At 52.0% G+C, this 21473-nt stretch overlaps 4 protein-coding genes across 7 annotated transcripts; 3 read left to right on the top strand and 1 right to left on the bottom strand.

Moving 5' to 3' along the window:
* Positions 1–1698: 1698 nt before the first annotated feature.
* LOC6555497 (SET domain-containing protein SmydA-8) lies at positions 1699–4495 on the top strand. Its single transcript, XM_001982586.3, has 2 exons — positions 1699–2824; positions 3906–4495. Exons 1-2 carry the CDS (start codon positions 1874–1876, stop codon positions 4341–4343), a joined length of 1389 nt encoding a protein of 462 aa, XP_001982622.1. The 5' UTR covers positions 1699–1873; the 3' UTR covers positions 4344–4495.
* A 247-nt stretch (positions 4496–4742) lies between these two features.
* Positions 4743–21111, bottom strand: LOC6555494 (monocarboxylate transporter 12). Of its 4 annotated transcripts, none has more exons than XM_026981811.1 (9): positions 20759–21111; positions 11264–11583; positions 10441–10560; positions 9764–10365; positions 9497–9691; positions 9298–9423; positions 5842–6172; positions 5580–5780; positions 4743–5529 (listed from the first exon to the last, which is right to left on the bottom strand). In XM_026981811.1, exons 2-9 carry the CDS (start codon positions 11403–11405, stop codon positions 5366–5368), a joined length of 1881 nt encoding a protein of 626 aa, XP_026837612.1. In that variant the 5' UTR covers positions 11406–11583; positions 20759–21111; the 3' UTR covers positions 4743–5365. The 4 variants fall into 4 exon arrangements, with proteins under 4 accessions (XP_026837612.1, XP_026837613.1, XP_026837611.1 ...); XM_026981812.1 differs by lacking the exon at positions 20759–21111 and adding an exon at positions 19605–19625; XM_026981810.1 differs by lacking the exon at positions 20759–21111 and adding an exon at positions 15139–15798.
* On the top strand, positions 6447–8516 carry LOC6555496 (fatty acyl-CoA reductase wat). The gene is made up of 6 exons (XM_001982585.3): positions 6447–7011; positions 7079–7167; positions 7301–7410; positions 7468–8038; positions 8118–8264; positions 8323–8516. The coding sequence occupies exons 1-6, from the start codon at positions 6499–6501 to the stop codon at positions 8411–8413; spliced, it is 1521 nt and encodes a 506-aa protein (XP_001982621.1). The 5' UTR covers positions 6447–6498; the 3' UTR covers positions 8414–8516.
* On the top strand, positions 17000–17892 carry LOC6555593. The gene is given in 2 exon segments (XM_001982582.3): positions 17000–17105; positions 17108–17892. Coding segments are annotated over 2 exon segments (891 nt in total).
* Positions 21112–21473: the final 362 nt, after the last annotated feature.

Raw genomic sequence — 21473 nt, 5'->3', positions numbered from 1 at the left:
CATAGGCTGCTAATGAAAAACTATTTATTACGGTAGCTATAAGCCATTTGTGATCCATATGCCCAAACGTACTCTATAATTTTTCAGTTGGTATTGACGCTTTTTGATATTTCGCATTCGAGTGCGTTCTATTCATGCCGCTAGCTTCCGTTCGATTGGCCCAATAAAATGCGGGTAAAAGTGAAAATAGATTTGGAATGTGGGCGAACTATGAGTTGCTGGAGCAGGGAAAACGGGGTCCGCAAGCTTTAGAACTGATTTACGTACTACCGCAGGCGGTGGGCGTGGCGGGACGACCCACTCCACTGCGGCACATGTGACAGTGCGTGACACTTGCGACGGGAAGTGAACAGCTGGGCGTGGAGCCACCCGAATCCCAGTCTTGGTCCTGCTCCCCACCAAGTCACGTGTTGCGACACTCACCTCGCTCTGCCGCCTGGTGTCTCTGTCTCTGCTCCCTTTGCCCCAGGAACACGCAACTCGTTGGCCAGCGAAGCCCTAATTTATGTCCCGGCCACACGCACTGCCACATGAAAGTTGTGAAAGCCGCAGAAAGTGGGCTGCACTGCCAGGCAGGATTGTTGTACTCATTTGTTATTATTTTTTGCGTTACTACGTTGCGGCCTGGAATGGTATGCATGTAAGCCACACTTTCGGAGAAGTCCGACCCATTTAGGTTGAAAGTGCTTTCCAAGAGCGCTCTATGGCGTCGCACCAACGTTTTTGGCCAGTGTAGATGCGTGGCAGACAAGCATGCGGGGTATCAGTGGCGCTGCATCTCCACAGATCATTTTCCGATTGTCGTAGGACGGCAGAAATCGGAGGGAGATGGCAATGGGGATGGGGTGGGTGGTGCTCCTATGGCTTCGCCTCACTTTATGGCGTCCCAAACCAACCGCAAACAGACTTCGGAGAAGGGGTGGCTAGTAGGTGGCAGCCACACTGAGGTGTTTGGCGAACAAATTGGCAGCGGGAAATGTTCTTTGATGGCTGAATGGCTGGATGGCTGGATGGCTGGATGGCTGCATCAGTGCTTTCCACCTAGCCCCACCACTGGCGAATCCAATTGAACGCAACAATAGCAACCACAGCAGCGCCAGCAACAAACACACGGCAACAACAGCTCAGGCACAAATTGAATAAGAGTCAAAAGCAAAATCCGCTTTGCGTCGCCCAGCCAAATGTCTCTATTTCCCAGTGGCGCACCAAGTGGCGCACCAAGTGGCTCCACGTTCCCCACTTTGAAATCGCTGCGAGACCACTCATGGCGGAATCAAAATGTGAAATTTTGGCGTTGAGTTTTGGGCTCTTCCGCCTAAAAATAACCCGCATTTTGGCCAAAACAATGAACGCAATGCTCAAGTTCTTTCCCTCGGAGGAAATGTTATTTTGGATTTCGTAAACGGGAACTTGGCGGCGAGTGTGTGTTTTCAGCGTGCGTGTGCCTTGGAAAAAAATCATATTTGACTGTTGTCGCTGCTGTCCCCGTGTCCCCCATTCCCCGTTCCCCGTTCAGCTCCTCCTGGCCCCTGTCGCCTCTCGCCTTCCCCCATTCCCTGGTGGATGCCTCTAATTTGTGCTTTTTTAGTTGTGTCTAATGCTCTCCGAGGGCGTCGGTGTGTCCACGTCATAAGCGTCGCTGCTTCGCTGGGTTGCTGGGTTGCTGGGTTGCTTCCACTGTCGCCAGTCAGTTGTTGCTGCTGCTTCTGCTGCTGCTGCCGTTGCTCATGTTGCTGCTGTCGTCGCCGTCGCTACTATATCGCTGCTATTCCCGCGTAGTCCGCCCAGCTGCGCGGAGACATCTTCACTCGCCGAGTTGCCGCGCGTCGCATTGGTTCGCCGCAGTTCCGACCGACCTCCCACCGCAGTCGCCATGTCTGCAGCCGCCCAGTGCCCGCCCCCTCGCGGAGGCGGCGGAGGAGGAGACACCACGCTGGCCGCCCTGGGCGCCCACATGGCCCCTTGTCGCGACACCACGCCCGAGCAGCTGGCCCAGCTGATAGACGCCCACTTGGGGGATCTGCGCCAAGAGCAGCCCAACTGGACCATCAGCTCCTCGACGGTGGCCGGTCGCGGGGTGTTTGCCACCAGAGACATTGCCGCCGGCGAGCTGATCTTCCAGGAGCGGGCCTTGGTCACCGGCCCGACGGCGCGGAAGGGTCAACTGAGCAGCTGCATCTGCTGCCATGAGACCCTGCCGCAAACGGGATTCCTCTGCCGGCATCGCTGCACCCTGCCCGTGTGCGAAACCTGTGCGGATTCCGAGGAGCACCAGGCGGAGTGCGAGCACTTCCGCCGCTGGCAGCCCAAGGACGTGGATGCGGAGCAGGAGCAGGTTAATCCGCTGTCGCTGAGGATCCTCACGGCAGTGAGGGTCTTCCACTTGGGCAAGGAACAGCGGCATCTGGTGGACGCCATGCAGGCGAATGCGGAGCGCGCTTACCGCCGTGAGATCATCCAGGCGGCCCAGTGCTTCCGGAACTTCCCCACCACGGATCGGGTGTTCATGGACCAACTGTTCCGCATCGTGGGTGTGCTCAATACGAATGCCTTCGAGGCTCCCTGCCGCTCCGGTGGCCACGAGACTCTACTGCGCGGTCTGTTCCCGCTCACGGCGATCATGAACCACGAGTGCACCCCCAACGCTAGTCACTACTTCGAAAACGGGCGACTGGCGGTAGTTCGGGCTGCTCGCGATATTCCCAAGGGCGGCGAGATTACCACCACCTACACCAAGATCCTCTGGTCCAACCTCACCCGGAATATCTTCCTCAAGATGACCAAGCACTTTGCCTGCGACTGTGCGCGGTGTCACGACAATACTGTGAGTACGGTATCAATGGGCATCGTGGTCTCCTAGGGTTGTCCTTCCTCCTGGCTCGACCCACTTCTGCAGCACCATCTGCCATGCAGCCAAGCTTACCTTCTGACTTTGGTCTTTTCCAGACTAGTTCAGTTCCTGCCTGGGTAATAACAATTCCTTTGCTACTGCCTACCTATCCTTTCTCCTGGACCTGCTAGCTCGCCTCCTTGCAGGGTATCCTCTGCAGAACATCCCAGTTTATAGGTCTCCAACATCGCAATCTATTTGGCTCACAGCAAGAAACCATAATTGAAATTTGAAAAGCATTTCACTTGAATTTCGGACACATTTCTTGGCCAACGTCGATGTCACCGGCGCCGTGAAAGTGTGTGGCATGGGCATGTACATATATACATATGTACCTACGTACACGATCCACGTATCCGGCCACATCTATTTATGTGGCCACTCTCCGCCGCTCTGGGATGAGTTGAATAATGGCCTCTGGCGTTGCCAGTGGCCGCTGGCCAGGCCCCCTGACACAAATGCGTTCCCTAATTAAATTAGTTCTATGATTTGCATCAACCAGGGCCCAGGGGCGCGCCCAGGAGGGGTGGCCCCAAGTGGCCAAGGGGCACACCATTTGGGTACCAGGCACACACGCTTGGGGCTGGCAACTGGCTCTCTGATGGGCTTGGTAACAGAATTACTTGTAGTTTGGGAGAGTTACGGACATCTTTGTCACAGCCGGCAGACTGTATTCCGGCAATTATTTGTGGAATTCCTATGAAATGTACACCTGAAACGCACTTTAAAAACACGCTTTTCAAGGCCTCCGGGGCATCGTATTATCAGTCCATTGATTCTATTATCCAAGGTTGCCGGGATACTAACACACTCCTCCAAATTTCCATGAGCATGACACACAGAATGTTAATTTCGATTCTGATTGCGATTTGCATTTCGATTTGGAGTGGAACGAACTGTACGCCGTGAATGGACAGAGGCGGACGCGAGCCCGCCTGATCTTTGACTCCATGCCCGATATCCCGCTCCCCTGATTCCCTAATCCTTCGATACACTGACCATTGACTTGTTGCAGGAAAACGGCACCTACTTGTCGGCGCTTTTCTGCCGAGAACAGGGCTGCCGTGGCCTGGTGATTCCCGTCCAGACGCGGACACTGCAGCCGGACTGGCGTTGCATCACTTGCGAGAACGTGTTCCCGCACGCGAAGATGGCCAAGTACCAGGACTTCGCGCTGAACACCATCAACAACCGGATCAACTCGTGCAGCGTCCAGGACATGATCCACTTCATCAACGAGCTGTGTCCGCGCTTCTGTCCCTCCTCGAACTACGTGCTGATCGAGGCCAAGCTGAATGTGATCTGGAGGATGACGCGCTTCGACCACGAGGAGTACACCCCGGAGGAGCTGGGCCACATGGATCGCTACCGCGAGGAGGTGTTGGCCATCCTCCACAAGCTGGGCGCCGGGGAGTGCACCCTGAAGAAGCTAATCACCGGGGAGATCCAGTGAGGATATCTCGCCTGCCGAGCTATTAAACTATATTTTTTTTTTGGGTGTGAATGAGTGAGTGCTTTTGTGAATGCGTATTTTTCGGCGTTTGGTTTTGTTGCTATTTATTCGTAGTCACTTAAGGATCCAATAAACACCGAACCCTTTCGAAACTCTGTGTGCACGTTCTTTATGTGGACCCCTTTGCGGAACGCCTCTGGCCCCTGACAATAAATATGAATGGCCAACTAGCCACGAAGATCACCGGGCTGCGATTGACCAACAAGTTGAAAATTGCCACGATGAAGATTCCGCGGAACGGCCTTCTCTGGGCTCTCGTACGGTTCTATGGGGTTGTCTTGGCAGGCACTACAATATAAACATAGGCCTCTTTATGTATTATGCATAGCATTATGTGCACGCCGTGTGATTTACGGCACATGTATGATCCATTGCATTGCTGGGGATAATTAAAAAGCGCATACACGTAGACTTCTAGAGCCCGTACCTCGCTGTGAAGGTAAAAAGAGAGATGGTTCCAAGTACAACGCCACTTACCAGCCACTTACATTTCATATTCAAACGAGTATAGCCCACTGCCAAGGGCATGTGGCTTTCAGCCAATCGATTTCCAAATGGACTTTTGTGGTTCTCTGTTGTGGTACAAAAGACAAAAGCTTTCTTTAATGGCGTATAAACAGACGGACACACGCACAGGCATACAGTCATAATAGAATAACAATAATTTGGTATGGGCACATACCACATGTACTCGTACTTATAGGCGTACATTTGCATGCTCGGGGTCAGGGGTCATGGCGCGGGGGACAGGAGTGGGGCAGGGGGCAGGGGGGGTGACAGTTGCCTGCACATAAATAATCGCATATGCCGTAGCATACATGGCTGGCCTAGGTCTAGGACTTAATCTAACCAAGTGTCGTGTGCATCAGTACGTATCTAGAGTTACAGTAAGAGTAGAAAAAAAAACAAAAAAACATGGAGTGGGCATAAACAGTGGGTGGGTGGGTGTGGCGGGTGAACTACTAACTAAGGGCCAGGTGCTCGGTGTGGGCCTTCGGCTCCGACTTGCGGGCCTGCAGGCGCTGCAGCGGCGGAATGGCGAACATCACCAGGCCGCTGATGGCGATCATGAGTCCGGCCATCAGGAAGGCCGGCGCATACGAGTCGGTCAGGTCGTACATCCAGCCTGTGGAGCAGAGGTCAGACACGGAACGCTACAGGCGCACTACTACTCACCTCCAATGGGCGGACCGATGAAGCTGGCGATGCCCTGGAAGAGCAGCAGCAGGCCAAAGGCGTTGGTCAGCTTGTCCAGACCCAGCAGGTCCACCAGGATGACCGAGGTCAGGCCCACGTAGGCGCCGATCGTGAAGCCGAACACGCAGCAGTAGAAAGCCAGGGATTGGAAGTCGTGGCACAGCGGCACCATGGCAGTGGCTGGTGGAGCAGGCGGGGATTATACAATGGCAGATCAAAGTCGGGCAGATCGCAAACTTACAAATTCCGCAGGCGGTGAGGCAGACGTTGTAGACCAGGAGGCGGTTCACCCACGGCTTGTCCGATATGTAGCCCAGGATTATGCGGCCCACTGTGTTGGCCACGCCAATCGTGGATATCAGGAAGCTGGCATCCGTCTTGCTGAGCTTCAGGGTCTCCGCGTAGGCGACCACATACAGGTACGGCACGTTGAAGCCAATGCTCGTGCAGAAGTTGGACACGGAGAAGATCACGAAGACCATGTCCTTGAGCAGCGAGAAGTTCATCATCTCGGCGAATGTGTCGCGGGTCTCCTTGGAGCAAGTGATGCAGCCGCAGCACTTGGCCTCCTCCTGAAAGGGATGAAACGGGTAATCAGAGCCCAAGGCATGAGTCATAGTAATGGGGTACACAGTACCCATTCATTCCTAAAAATAATGGGAGTACGTCTGCTTCCAGCTCGTCGAAAGTGAGCGCAAGGTCAGGCTGGGTTACTGATAAGTTCTTACCATGCTTCACATTACGACATTAAGCCCGAAATTAGCATGGATTACAGTGGCGCAGCTCATGTTAATCAAATCACGGACTTAATGAGCACGCGCCGACCAGCGTTCAGTTAAGCGGCTCGACTCGTGGAGCTGGATGCCAGTGCTGCACGAGCTCTGGACAGTGATTCACCATGGGCCATCCACCAAGCGGTGAAAATGAAATGGAGGAGTTCTTCGAGGACAGCGAGATATTCGTGACGGGCGGATCGGGAGTGGTGGGCAAGGCGCTGATCGAGAAGCTCCTGCGCTCCTGCAACGTCCGCCGCATCTACGTCCTGTTGCGCCCTCGCAGACAGCTGACAGCGGAGCAGAGACTGGTCCGCCTGCGGCAGGCCACTGTCTTCCACGTGGTGGCCGCTGAGAAGCCGCAGGAGCTGGACAAGATCGTGGTGGTCCCGGGCGACGTCTGCTTGCCGGGACTGGGCATCGATCCATCGATGATGCAGCGCATGAGGGGTGTGTCCCTGTTCTACCACTGTGCCGCCACGGTGCGCTTCGATGAGCCGCTCCGCGAGGCCCTGCGCCTGAATGTCGGAGGCACCTTGGAGGCGCTCAAGTTCGCCGAGACTCTGCCCCAGCTGAGGTCCTTCGTCCACGTTTCCACGTTCTACAGCAATCCCTATTTGAAGCGGGTGGAGCCCAAGGTGTGTGGCTTAGGGATCCCGGATAGCCTTGCATGTTCCTCTGACCGTGTGACTCTGATCCTTGCAGTACTACTCCTCGCCGATGGACTGGCGGTTGTGCCTCCGACTGATCGACGACATGCCGGACGACTCGGTGCTCAACGCTTTAACAAGAAAGTAAGTCGAACGAAGGTAACACGAAGGTAAGTCATGCTCTATCCATGTTGATTATTTTGGCTAGCGACTGTTGTGTTTTACCAGGATACCCTTAATGGATTTTATATAATACTTTATCGTTTGGTTATCCCAGGTTGATCGTGGGTTTTCCCAACACGTACACGTTCACCAAAAACCTGGCCGAATCCCTGGTGAATGACTACCGCCATCGGCTGCCAGTAATAGTGTATCGTCCTTCCATAGGTAATCAAAGGACCGCACATGCATTAGTCCCTGATTAAGAAACAGAGCCTTCCCCAGTTCTCTATGCCATAGAAGAGCCGTCGCCCGGATTCGCGCCATCCTTGACGGGAGCCATGGGACTGTTCGCGCTGGTGGGCACCGGAATCCTCAAGACTGTTTACCTGGGCAAGGACATTCGACTGGACTTCACGCCGCAGGACATCGGCATCAAGAGCATGCTGTGCTACACCAAGTGGGGGTACGATATTTACAGGCAAGGACCGCCGGCCGAGCTGCCAGTTTACCTGTTCTCATCGTGGACCCACGTGCCGGACACCTTCAACCAGATTGCCGAGCAGATGGACACGCTGAACTTGTGGCGGAACGCGGCATTTGAAAAGAACCTGATGATCCCGGGCTGCCACTACACGGACAAGCGGTGGGCCTACCAGTTTCTCGTCTTCACCAAGCAGATCCTGCCGGCCCTCATCCTCGACCTCCTCCTGAGGATCTTCGGTCAGAAGCCCGTGCTGATGAGCACGGTTCGCAAGGCCTACCAAACGCTGGAGGTGATGCAGCCTTTCATGTTCAACAACTGGGACAGTCCCGGGGTTACGAACCTAGAGGAGCTCTTCATGATACGCGCAGGGTACGTGCGGTCAACTTAGTAGTTGCTGCCATTTGTCCCATCCAATCTCACTGTTCCATCCAATCCTCTCCGTATTCAGATCCATATTCAGCCTGAGTGCCTTCAACCATCCGGACATCCATGTCCTGGTGATCCAATCCTGCAGGCACATGCTCCTCAGCATCCGAACGCATTTGCTTCGCGAGGATCCGAAAACTCTGAGGCGTTCCAACATTATCTTAAGGATGTGAGTATCTGTTGTGAGTATCTAGATACACAGTCGCTTTCAAGTGAAATTCTTGCAGCAAGGTGATCCTCTACCAGCTGTTTCGCCTCTTCCTCCTCTACAAACTCATCCTCTGGATCTGGAGAAGCTATCTGGCGCATCGTTTCTAAACTAACATAGTAGTTTAATGGTACCGTTTTTTTTTTAACTTAAGCACAGTTGAATTTTACGTCAGCTCAAATATATCGAACGCCATTACGTTCTAACCGGTCAGACTTCGTTTTCCACACTTAAATACTTCGGGTCGATCATGGACTTTGCCAGCGGGGATGAAGGTGTCCGCTTGGACAGCGAAGCAGTTGCTTTGGCCCGTCGGAAGCGTGTTGATGTTGCGAATGCAAGTGTGTCGCTCTGGTTGCAGATTCACCGCATTATTCAGTGGCATCTATGGCCAGGCGCGGTGTTTCTGATTAGGTGCTTCATGTCGCTGCTGGCCATTGTCTACATCGCCATGCTGTTCGACGAGTACCAGAACCGCACCATTGGACGCCAAAGTTTCGACTGCTCCTGGCAGGACTGGTTTAAGGCGATCTTCGCGGAGCTGCGGGCCCATCTGATAGAGGACTGCCCCTGCAAGAAGCGCTCGCTCTTCCTTCCCAAGCCCATACCCAAGTGGACCTTCATCGGCAGGGCTTTCCAATGATTTATCCAAGTGCCCCTGAATCTCGTCCTTTTCTACGTCATATATACACGAGATTTACACGAGTCCCACGGAATGGATTCGTTTCGTTTTCGTTTTCGCTGGTTTGATTCAGATGATTAGCAAGGATCCTAGCCAGTTTGCCCAGATTTGGCACCCACACACGGAGAGTAATTGCCTTTTAAAATTTGTAAAGTTGTGGCTATGCCGGTTTTCCAGATCCTATTTCTTTTTTACGGAAGCTCAGCAGAGAATGGGATACAACAGCAATTGGGATATTTGTATATTTTAATAATAGTTCCTAAATTCATACACCCACGGTAAGTTGCTTTGTAAGACCTGCCAAAAGCTCACCTGACTCTGCGACACGTTGTTGCTCTGGCGAAGGGACCCGTAGCGCTTTATAACGCCGGAACCGGACATGGAGCGGCTTAGATCGTTCCGGGAGCTCACATAGTCGGGTAGGTTGTGGAGGGAGCCCTGTGCACGAAGACAGAATAGCATTAGAGCACCGCACACTCCACGAACACCTCGATTCGGCCGGGTAGCCTACCTGGTAGAGGGCATCCGGGCGGTACATGGTGCCACTGGCACTCCGCTCGCGATGGGCGTCCTTCAGAGGAGTCAGCTGCAACTGGCTGTGGCACTTGCGGGCGATGTCGTCGTTGCTGGTGCTCTTCACCACCGCCTGCGGTGGGGTCACCAAGGTGGGTCCCTGCCCATTGACGGCGCCGTTCGAGTTGTTGTTCTGGAACATGTAAATTAGACTTAGATCAATAAAGAGATCGGATCCGCTAGCTATTTATTTGCATGGGCTCACCAGACTGGGCTTGAGGTTGTGGCCAACGCTGTTGGACCGACAGAGGGCACCACCCGAGACCGGAGTGTCCGTGCGCTGCGGCAGCTGCAGGTACTGATCCTTGGGCTGGATCTTGAGTGGCTCCAATTCCGCCGACGTGGTGTTCTGGTCGATGATGGCCGACTTCTTGCCCAGCTTGGGTGTGCTCGGCGTGTTCGGCGGCGTCTGCGGCGGTGCCTCCAGTTTCAGCGGTCGGAACATGGCGCCAAAGATGATGCAGTTCAGCACGATGCCGCCGATAATCAGCATTGCCCCACGCCAACCGTAGTGGCCGATCAGGAACTCCGTGAGCGGGGCGAAGACGAAGGTGCCGAATCCGGAGCCACAGACAGCGATTCCCGTGGCCAGGGATCTCTTGGCCTCAAAGTACTGCGTCACACTCACGATGGCCGGCAGGTAGATGAGCCCGAAGCCCAAGCCCGTTCCGAAACCGATCGTGATGATCAGCGTGAGGACATTCTGGGCGAACATGCTCACGATGATGCAGCTGGCGGCCAAAATGGAGCCCGCGATGGTCACCGCACGGCAGCCATATCGGTTCACGAACGACGAACTGATCGGTCCTGCAGGATAAATGTAATGGGTAAAGGGTAATCATAGTTGACCTTCGCTCCTAGAGAGCGGACTATATTGCTCACCCGAAGAGAAGGTCACGCCCACCATTATGGAGGCAATCCATGCTGTGTAACCTTTGCCCTCGTTGAAGTAGTCCAGGAACTCTTTGTAGAAGATGCCAAAGGAGTAGGTCATGCCATCGGCTGCAAGAGACAAGAAGGGACAATTAGACACTAATGAATATACAGTGGATGACCTGTGCAGAAACATGTGCCTGCCCAAAGTGGATTTCGTTCGATCAAACTGGTTGCCGGGCGCTGGCCATAAATCAGTTTAGTAGGCAATTAATTAGGGCTCCCATTTCATCAGGCTCCCCACGCCCCACCAGTCTGCTCCAGCCCCCATCCCGCCCACCGGCAACTATTTCCGTGACCAGGCAATTACAGCCCACATGGCGATAAGATTATCGGCTGCGTATCGACGCACTGGACACTTGGCCACAATTATCATCCAATTGATAGTCGCACGGCTGAAGTGGTGGCCGTACTCCACCTCCACCTCCACCTCCACATAAGCCTTCATCGTATCGAATGTCAGTATCTGGATCGGACCTTGCCGATAAGGCCATCTACCAATCTATCCCGCTGCACACCCTGATTTGCGGCGATTAGAGTGCCTGAGTATTTACGATCCCAGAAATCCACGAAATGCCTATTACTTTTATTCCTGACCACTTTTGGTTGCCGGGTCGGTCGAATGCTCTTGGGTTTGATTTATGGCAGCCGTAAAGGTGGCGATGGCTCGCCTACCCGCCGGTCAAGTCTTCCTCCGGCGAGAGCCCCACTGGCACCTCCGCAGCTCAACCCCTTACAACTCTTAACAGTGGAAAAGCAGGGAAGCACTTACTGACTATGTGTATCATGAAGGAGCCGAAGACCACCACCCATCCCCATCCGCCATCCGGCGGAGTGGGCTGTCGCTCCATGTCCATCTCGCAGGCCTCATGCTGCTGCTGTGATTTTCTGCGAGCCGGCGGTCCGTGCACCATGTTGTCGGTGTCGCCCTGGGCTGATTGCTCTGCTCTCCGGAAGAACCTTGACCTGCAAGTGGGTCTCCGCTCCGGTTGCACCTGCTGCCTGGATGTGGCAACTGCTGCTGCTGTTGCTGTTGCTGTTGCTGCTGCTGATGGATGGGCTCCTTAAAGCCAGCAGCTCATGTTGCAGAAACTGAAACGGCAAACAAATGGAAGCAATTAGAAGGCAGTCCAGCACATTGCAAACACGTGACGAGGAGGATGTTGTCGCTGGTGTGTCTGCCCTGGTTATCAGCCGAGCTCGTCCAAATTCATTGAACCCGCTAGAAGCATTAAAAACAGATTGTTCTTCTAGCTTGGGTTCTTCAAAGCGATTTGCAGAACTGTGTGCATACCCCAATTAAATGGCTTCAACTTACAATGACTACTGCCTCCTCGTTAATCTATTCAATTCTGATTTATATGTTGTATGTATTTCCACAAGCTAAAATTAGAAACCTATGTACAAGTATGTTGGGCCCCAGAATATATGCTAATATGCATAGGTGGCGGGCGAAAGCGAAGCAAACCAAATCAAAGCAGTTATCAGCCCCCAGTCACCCTTGACCCCGGCCTTCCAGTCCGCCCGCTGATCATTAGCACGGCCCCCATCATCACCGTTATTTGGCAGATTCCGCTTACGATTCCACTGTCCATTGTCCGTCAAATTGGCAAGTCAGGAGCGGTGGCACATCGCTATATTAAGTCTCTCGTACGAGTATAGCTCTCTACGCGGCTTATCAGGCTCGGTTCAGAAAAACACTGGACTGTGGCAGATCGGAGCTGAGCTGTTTGCCATTTGGACCCCCAGCGAGCAGCGCGAAAGTCGCTCGTTTATGCGGCGTCAAATTCATGAACGTGCCAAGCGTTGCGTTGGCCAACTAAAATTTGACGTGCTCCTCTGTGTATTTGTTCTGTGCGCCGACTTGTAATAGAGGTCTGCTCCTCCAGTATAAGGCAGGCGTCTATTTTGCTGTGTTGGTTTTCCAGCTCTGCAGGCTTGCAGATAGTATAGAGCATGCATAGTACATATAGGCCTGCTCAATCATTGTTGTTTTGCTGCGTTTTTGTGTGTTGGAAACAAAGCGCAAAAGTTGCAACAATGCCGCAAGATAATTGTGACGTGATAAAGCAGATGCGAACAGAGGGGCGTGGTGGGTATTCCCCCCCACTGCCGAACAAAAACAAATGCCATTTCACTTTTTCCAAAGCCATATCAGCCAGCACTTGATATGCACACACACATTACACTGGAAGCCAGGCATGAACAAAGGCTAGCCAACTTAACCTAAAATTGATTAGGAACGTACGAGCAATCGAACGATGGTCGTCGGGAGGGGCTAACGCCCCTGCAGAACGCCATAGTACATGTACATAGTATGTGGTTGCCAGTCGCATCAAGTCAACAGGAAACGCATCCCCAGCCTCTCCAACTTAGGCGGAGTGATTCATCCGTCGGCGTCGCTCTTTTGTGCAATCAGAGACAATTAAAACAAAACAAATCAAATGAAATCAACGCAAATGAGAGCCGTACACTTTTACCTCTAGAGCCCCTAGCGATACGGCACTATCAATGGACTCGGTTGGTCCAAATTCTGACCATGACATTCAGGCGTTCGTCTCGTCTCACGCGAATCTTATATCGCCGACAAAGAGATTGCGCATACGCAGCGTTGGCGGCGCGGACCAAAGGAATTTAGCTAATACGTGTATTACTGAATATCCGCCCCTTGAGCGAAACTCATCTGGTTGGACATAATTGGACTTTGGTTTCAGCTGGTCTGTTCGATCTAACAGCTTTGGATGGAATGAGAACTGCAACAATTAACACTACACAACACTATAAGCGGCTCTATTGCCCATTAGAAACACTTAAGTGTCATGACACATATTAAATTTATTGTTAATAAAAGCGAACTAAACATGCTAATTAATGTTAAGTTTGCCAATGACTGCGATTAGCTTCCAATTTGCTTTCATGTCAACGAATTTCGTGGACTACCTTTCGGGACAACGATTTGAATCTGAATTTAAAATGCATTTAAGCGTACTTAGTGGACATATGCACTAAAACTACGATGAACCGGTTGCTAACTGGATCGTAATCGGTAATTACTACTCAATTCCGCTGTACTCTACTTGTTTATCGTGCACTTTTGCCCCGCAACCACATCAATGACAATGCACCCTCCTCCAAGAGCGATAGCACGCGGACTGGATGCGCCCACCCAGTCCATCATCCATGGGCTGGGGGCCACTCGCGGGACTTTGCCCTTGACCCATATGCAATATGAGTGTAAGAGTCAAGAGATAGCCCCGAAAATGTGACGAAATGTGCGCAGTAAGTAAAGTGCGATATCAGCAAAGACAAAAGCAAAAGGAAAAGCAGAAGCAGAAGCAAAAAAGCAACAGAAAGCAGGAGCAACACGAACAGTTCGGTTACGTGAGGCACTGAGAATTATTTCGATCATTCGCCAAATAAATGATCATCAAAATTTCGAAATTAGATTGGATTCCTGTTGGCCTTGTTCCAAAGTCAAAATTTGAAACGAAGAACGATCTTTTGACTTCTCAACATTCCAAGTGGTAACTTTTTCTTCGCGTGTAGCCGCGAGGTTTCTATTTTGCTACTATTTCTGCCAAGTCGTTGAACCAGCAGTATCAAAACAAACGAACGTGGATAGCCAAATAAAAGAAGGGGTATCATGCAGGGGCATGCAGTCGAATCGAGTGATTCACCCCTTTCCAAGGTAACTCCTTAACTATGAGAGCTGCAGGAAAGTTGCTCCTTGCCGAGCAACTGCATCTCAGCTGAGAGCTGGAATAGCTGTCACTCGCACTTTGTTTATTATGAAACTAATTCACTTTGCTCGGCACTAAATGAGTTTCAGCGTTTGCGGTCACGGATTTTTAATTATTGCGGCCTCGGGCTTACTTTGTGCTCACTTCCCAGTCGGAAACCCACTCCCACCACCTCCCATTAATCACCAGCGCCAGCTACCCAGGCTGTTGAACCTGGCCAGGGTAAGAAACTGACCCACTAACCGGATTCTACGGCTTGTCTGGCTTGCCAAGGGGCGGAAATTCAGGACAAGATTCACTACCCTTCTCCAAGTCGATCCTGTTGCCTTCTGTGGAGCACAAACATCTCGCCCAGCCCCCTTGTATCAACTTGAACTTGGCGAGCAGATTACATTCCTAAGAATTTATTGTTCAATGTTTGACCTTCCCACTCAACCACTTTCCATTTCCCTCTGATCCCGATCAATCTTTCCCGACGATCTTGTCCACACAGCCGTAAGCGTTGGTTAAGCATTCAGTCAACATCAATATCGGGAGCTATCAATATCGATCACGGCCACCTTTAGAGCGATAAGGGAGGGGAGTGGGAGTGGGAGGCGGAGGAGCGAGTGCACTTTCTCTTCTTTTTCTCCCACGTTCTGTGTGGGTTCTGTGCAGGCGCACCAAGCGAGAATGAGAAATCCGAAAAAAGCCGAAAGTAATGAAACGATCTGTTTAAAAATAGTTTCGACAACATGCATGCATTCTCGGCATTTCAAATGGCATCACGACTCCAGGCGATGGCGCTGCGCCTCTGGAGGATTGGATCGGTGTGGTGATCGGTGATCGGTGATCCGATCAGATGTAAGAAATCATATATATGTAAGCTTTACAGATATAGCCGCCTTATCTGATCCAGCCGACTTACCACCTTTCGCCTGTTATTTGGTAATTACTCTGTTGCTGCCTGCACTCTTTTGCGATTTTCCCCTCGATTGCTTCACTTTACTGCCGCAGTGTGCGAATTTACGACTTTGTTGACAGTTTGTATTGCTCGCGTTACAATTGCAGTTTTCCAATCGTCGAGATTACGGATCGAAGGGGCGTCAATAAAACTGAATGAATGCGAATTCGATCGCACAGGGTCCTTGGCAACTGGCCACACTCGATATGTTGTTATATGTCCTTGCGGCGAATGCACACTCGGTCACACTGCACGGCAATAACGTTTAACGGTGCTTCTACCACTGACTTCGCCAGCTCCGCGGCTCCTTTCCCGATGGCTTGCTTCGCTTGCTTCCAAATCGCGGGAGCGGCAAATCACTTTTTGGCGAGACGCAACCGATGTCGCTGTCAGCAGGGCAGGCGACGAATTAAAATTAAATGCGAGCCGTGTAAGAGCAGAACGCCGAGCGGTCGAGCGGTAGAGCGGTCGAGCGACCGAGCAGGCCGATGAAGGAGGAACGGCACAGCAAAGAAAAGCAAACAGCGCAGCACTCTCCTCCTCTCCAGGCCTCTCGCACCGCTCCCTCGCTCCTTATCAGTGGTCAGCCCCAAAGAGCGCGCATGGAGAACTCTGGGCGGTGGCGGTAGTGGTGCGGGAGCGGGAGCGGAAGAGCGCCACCAAGTGATCGGACCCAATACGCTGAATTTGAATTGTAGTCACCTTATCAGTTTATAATATTTCGTACAGGTTTCGCGCTTCCAATTGTGTTGTCCACATGCAAATTAGACGGCATTTTCGGGTGGCAGGGGAAATGCTGACGCCTTTATGCCTTTCTGCCTTTCTGGCTTAGTGTTAAATATTAATTAACAAATTTGCTCGAGTTGAACTGTGCGTAAATCGAAATCACCACGGCCACAAAAAGCGAATACAATCATAGCAATTTGTGTTGAACAGCTTGTTTAGACCACACAGCGCACTATCAAACTCTATTCCACGTCGAACCCCACTTCTTATTTCCGCTTTGCATTGCCAGTTATTTGCATGTCTGCAGGAGGAGATTGAAGCACAGTGGGGCAACCTCTGCGATTATTTAAGCTATTCCGCAAACTCTGCAATACTCCAGTCAGCCTACCATACTCGAACTTTGCCCATGCAGCTGACTCTATAAATCGATTAGACTCGCGTGCCACGTGCCACAAGCTTTGGCCAAAAGAAGTGCAATATCAAGGTCGACGATAGGAGGAGAAGTTGCTCGCCAGCCACAGCGAATAGCTGATGCTCTGCACGGGTTTGGTGGACAATCAGCTCCCTCGTGAGGAGTCACGCAGCCAACGAGCATGGTATAAGTGGAAGTCGGACTTGATCAGACCGCGCTTCGCACCGACCGCATAATTTGCTGTACAAACAGTGTTTTCTATGCTAAAAATACACACAAGCCCCGAGACCAGGCTGACTGGGCCGTCGGCCACAGGTAGGCCATCCCCGATGAGTGGATCGAACAACCCGTGATCCTATATACACGCCCGTCGCCTCCTGACGCCCCGAACCCTTCACCGCGCCGCGTTAATGGTTGTCGTAATGCGACAATATTGATAGCCGATTATACCAGGCCATTGATAACGCCCTTGCTGGAGGGGGAATGCGGGGGGGAACGGGACTGGGAATCAATTCCGCATAGTGCGTCCGAGGGTGGTCATGCCACGCCCCGCTTCGAATTGATTAGATAGTGGAGTCCAGGCCGCATTAAATGGAGCGCTGCTGCAGGCTTGACCGGCCCCAAGGAGCGAAATGGCGCAGCAGCAGGAGCAGGAACACCTATCGACTCCATGTACCCGGCTGCCAAATGTCACATACTTGTGACACTTGTGACAAGCTATTCCCTATTCGAGCAAGCAATCACATTTCACATCGAACGGAAGCCCAGAATATATTTTCTTCTGTCCGTTAGACTGAAAACTAAATATATATTTGGTGGTAATGGAGCTGTCCCAACTGGAGAAACTGTACAACTACCGCAGGTCACCTAGCGAACTGGGCGAGGAAGCTGCTGGCACGCCATGGAGCTGCAGCTACCGCCTGCAGCTGCTGTTCCATTGGATAGCATCCTTGGATGTGCCCATGCTGGAGGACGAGACACCGCCGCCCAGTTTCTACTTCGATTTGATGCAGGACAAAGCCGTTGAACTGGGCCGCAGTATCCACAGCGGAAAGCTTCTCGTAACGCTCGGTAGTCAGACAGAAGATGGTGTTGAGCCGCAGCCGGAAGTTCTGGAACTATCAACACCTGGAGCTGTGCCAGCCGCACAATGTCATGTCGGATCTGGTGGTGTGGTACCACTGCCAATGTTGATGGAAATCGGAACTGGCCCCGACTTGGAGCACGTTGATGAAGTACCGCTTCGCATAGCAGGTACCGATTTGGCGCACATTCCAACCATGGTAGACATGGGAACTGGACCCGAGCCCAATCCGATTCCGACGGCCGTAGACTTGCCACATGGAAACCGGCGCCCATCGAGCTGCGAATCGGTTTCCGCCGTGTTGATGAAGACGGTCCTCGCACTGTCCCTGCTGCACGCCCTCTATGTCCTGTCGTTGATCACCTACGAGGCGTACTTCGAGGTTATGCCAGTGACTCAGACGTCGTCGATCGAGGAGACGCCTCCATTCCTGTTCGCAGGCCTTTGGCAATTTATTGTCGCTATGCTGGCGGACCTGCGAGCCCTATTGCCCTAAGTCCGCTCCTGGGTGGACGGGCTTTGCTAGTTTCGATTCGTTTATTTATAAACCCATTCCGCTATTTTTACGCCTATGGCACCAGTTTGTGTTCCAGTCGGATTCCTTCGTCGCCGACGTCCACTGTTTGTTGTTGTTCTCGTTGCCGGCGGCGTTAGAGATTACGAGAAGAACACGGAGTGCCCGAAAATACGGATTGCTGTTGTTGTGTACCCGAGACAACAACAACAACAACAACAACAACTATCCGGCCCGGCGATAAGCGTCGGAATCAACACGAATCTCGGTCAATAGCTCACCGATCCATAGCCAAATAAACGTCAAGCTCAGTCTCCAGTTCAAATCGAAATTTCTCGCTCTCCCGCCCTGGGTAAAATATTCCATGGCGCTGGTTATGCTACACCGCCTAATCCGCGCACCCGTGGACAATGATCCCGAATCCCGAATACCGAATCCCGAATCGGCCGCCTTATCGGTATCAAGCACCTTTCGCCCATTGTCGTTAATAGGTGCATTCACTCGCCCCATCCTCCTCCCCATCCCAAACGGAACTCGATCCCCACTGGCGTCATTGCTCTGTGCACTTCGATGGACGGTTCCCGCAGCTATCTGATCGCACCTGGTACATGGGGGGGTCGTCGTGACAGGCCTGGGTTCACAACTAACAGAATATTCAAATTTCAAATGTATGAAGAAAATAAATATCAATGAAACACACTAGTTTTACTTTATAAATTGTCTGAAAAGTGCGACATGGCCAAGAAAATTATTGGTTTGTGCTAACAACCTAGGCCAACGACCCACTTCTTAGGTAATTTTTAAAAATATATTTTTTGACCAATTAAAAAAAAACGGTCAAAAATTAACATTTCCAAGTTTGAACGTCATCCGATTAGAAATTTAATTACGATTCTATCAAAGTATAGCATTCCATATTCGGTCCGTTATTTTGGCAAAAATACTGGTCATTTTTTGACGGAAAATTGGGAAAGAAAACCTGGCCCAAAATGTCTCCTTTTTAAAGGGGGTTTTCATCATAACTCGGCCAAAAACGGCCAGAAACCAAAGAAAATTACTGTTTTGTGCAGCTAACAACCTAAGCCAACGATCCTTGTCAATTTTTAAACGTTTTTGAAAAATGTATTTTTCGGCCAATTTTCGCATTTTTTTAAGGGGTACCAGATTTTTTGCAAAAAACGGTCAAAAATTAAAATTTCCAAATTTGAACGCCAATCGATTGGAAATTTAATAACGAATTCACCGATGTATGCCAATCCGTTTTCGGTCAATTATTTCCTTTGTTTTGGGCAAAATACTGATTGTTTATGGTGGAAAATCTGAAATAATTAAATTACCTAACCTGCAAGTGGGCCTTATGCAAATGATAGCGCCATCTCCGTACATTTGCAGAGCCTTCGTCGGCGAATTGTGGCCTGACCTCCTGGCTAGTACCAACTATTGATTTAATTGCAGCCGACGGCCACGGAAACGCGCGAATCTTCGCTGCACGTCAATGTCAAACAGGCGAAAAGCCGGAAAATTGAGCTGCCAGGAAAAGCGCAAGGCATGGGCATAATGTGTCGGCCTGGCTCGAACTATGCATGCAAATTAGCTGACAAAACCAGACTGACATTCGGCAATCAGGGCAAATTGTCTGCAACGGCCATAGTTGCTTCACTTTCTCCACTCTTTCCACTTTTCACAAAACATACCGCATTGCCGTTTTCCCTGCCGCAGCCCAAAGCCAACTGAGGCACTTAGGAACTGGCTAAAGGCAATGCCAAAGGCCAAGAAGGGGTTCCCGGTGGCATGTGGCATGGGGCATGGGGCATTGGGCATGGGGAGGACCCAAAAGCCCGGACATTTAGTGTCCGGGCGGGTCGTTTGCTCTGCCAGCGCCTTCTATTTAACATGCACTCGTCAGAAGCGCTGGGCCGCATTAAAATTGCATCGTTGGGCAGGACGAAAGCCGATCCAGTGGGCTGGACAAGTAAGTACTCTCTGCAGCCACCTGTTGGGTGGCCCCACCTGGGCGCCGCCCTCAGATATGCACAGGCACACACGGCAATCAGGCCAGGCGGTTCAGCCCTTCGGGCCCATCGGGATCTCTGTTTGCCAGGGCCAGGCCGATAGCCATGCTCATTTACCTAGGAGTTAAGCTTCTGGTCTGCCTTGAACCATCCGCATACCCTGTATGTGCATTGTTACCAAGTATTTGCAATGTATATATGCTCGAAGTGCTAATCCTGCGACCGCAACCCGGCGAGCACTGGCTAATTATGCACGGATTAATGAAAGACATGCGCCCATGGTGGGGGGCACATGGCGGGGAATCCGGCTGAATGTGCCACTTAAATGGTGGGCGATCAACGGGGTCCCATTGCCACAAGTTGCGCTCAGCATCCGCGGAATTTCCATTAGCCAGCTTCCTGGCGTACGTAACTGTACCCTCGTACCTTCGTACCTTCGCTTTCACCTTCACTTTCACTTTCCACTCACCACCTGGAGCGCCGCACGTGCCACGAATGTGTGTGTGACAGGTGGTTCTATCAGTGCACCCGAGCGCGCCCCCGGCGTCATGTTCCCACTCGGTTACAACGTGTTGTGTGTATGCAGTTTTTGCTATTTGCAGCACTTCATTTCAGGAATATCCCCTGGGCACGAGGAGCACCGTGCAACTGGGCGGCCGAATATGCATAGCAAAAGGTTACGGGGGTCAAAGGTTAAAGGTTTCCCACGTGTTTACGAGCCTATCATTCCTGTCCTTTGCGGAGCTAGTTCGTCAGGACTTTGTCCACAGATGTTACGTGGCGACAGAGATCCCCTCGGCGTAAGGGGTATTTGCAACGTGCCCATGGCCACTTACCCTCGCACTTTGTGATGAACCGGCACTTGGCACGTGATGCTACCGGTCGATCCTTCGGTCACGGCCACCGATGCGGCCTGGGCTTGGGATGTCGATACCGTTGCGGACACGGATGCGGATGCAGACACTGAGACGGGCACTTGTACCACGGCACAGAGTAGTCAGAGCGGTTGGATATCGAACCCAGGCGCGTAATTAATTGGCAATCGCTTGGCCGTGGACTCCAGCGACCCGTAATTGGCGGAAGGCCGGCCATCCGCCATCCGTCGTCCGTCGACCGTCGTCCGTTTGCCCTGCTCCGGACTGCCGCACCGAGCCGAATCGGACAGGATTTGAGTTGAAGCCGCCGTTTTGGCCAGCCTGCCGCCAGAAAGCAGTATGGCCACGTATTTTGAAATGCAGCGCCGATGCCTGCGAGCTTTTCAGCTTCTGGGGGAAGCTTTCGTGGAGGCAGCCCCATTGGAGGCCACCCCCTCCTCCGTTTCATGCTACTCTAGTCACGTTGCACGTACCCCTTGCAGCTTGGGTAACCTGTGTTTCGGCCTCTAGTTCCACAGCTGGCCCTTCTCGCTCCCATGCGCCCACACTGCGTCCACCTGTTGCCACTTGTTGTCGTCTCCCGCTTGCTAAGCTGCTCGTGGGGATACCCAATTAGGAGCTGCATTTCCCACTCGATATAATGCGATCGCGATTCCTCCTTTTGCCACAGCTAAGT

Source organism: Drosophila erecta, unplaced genomic scaffold, assembly GCF_003286155.1.
Source record: "Drosophila erecta strain 14021-0224.00,06,07 unplaced genomic scaffold, DereRS2 tig00000126-arrow-pilon, whole genome shotgun sequence".
Classification (NCBI taxonomy): domain Eukaryota; kingdom Metazoa; phylum Arthropoda; class Insecta; order Diptera; family Drosophilidae; genus Drosophila; species Drosophila erecta.
Note: the sequence above shows the minus strand (reverse complement) of the source record. Positions and strands in the feature narration are given on the sequence as shown.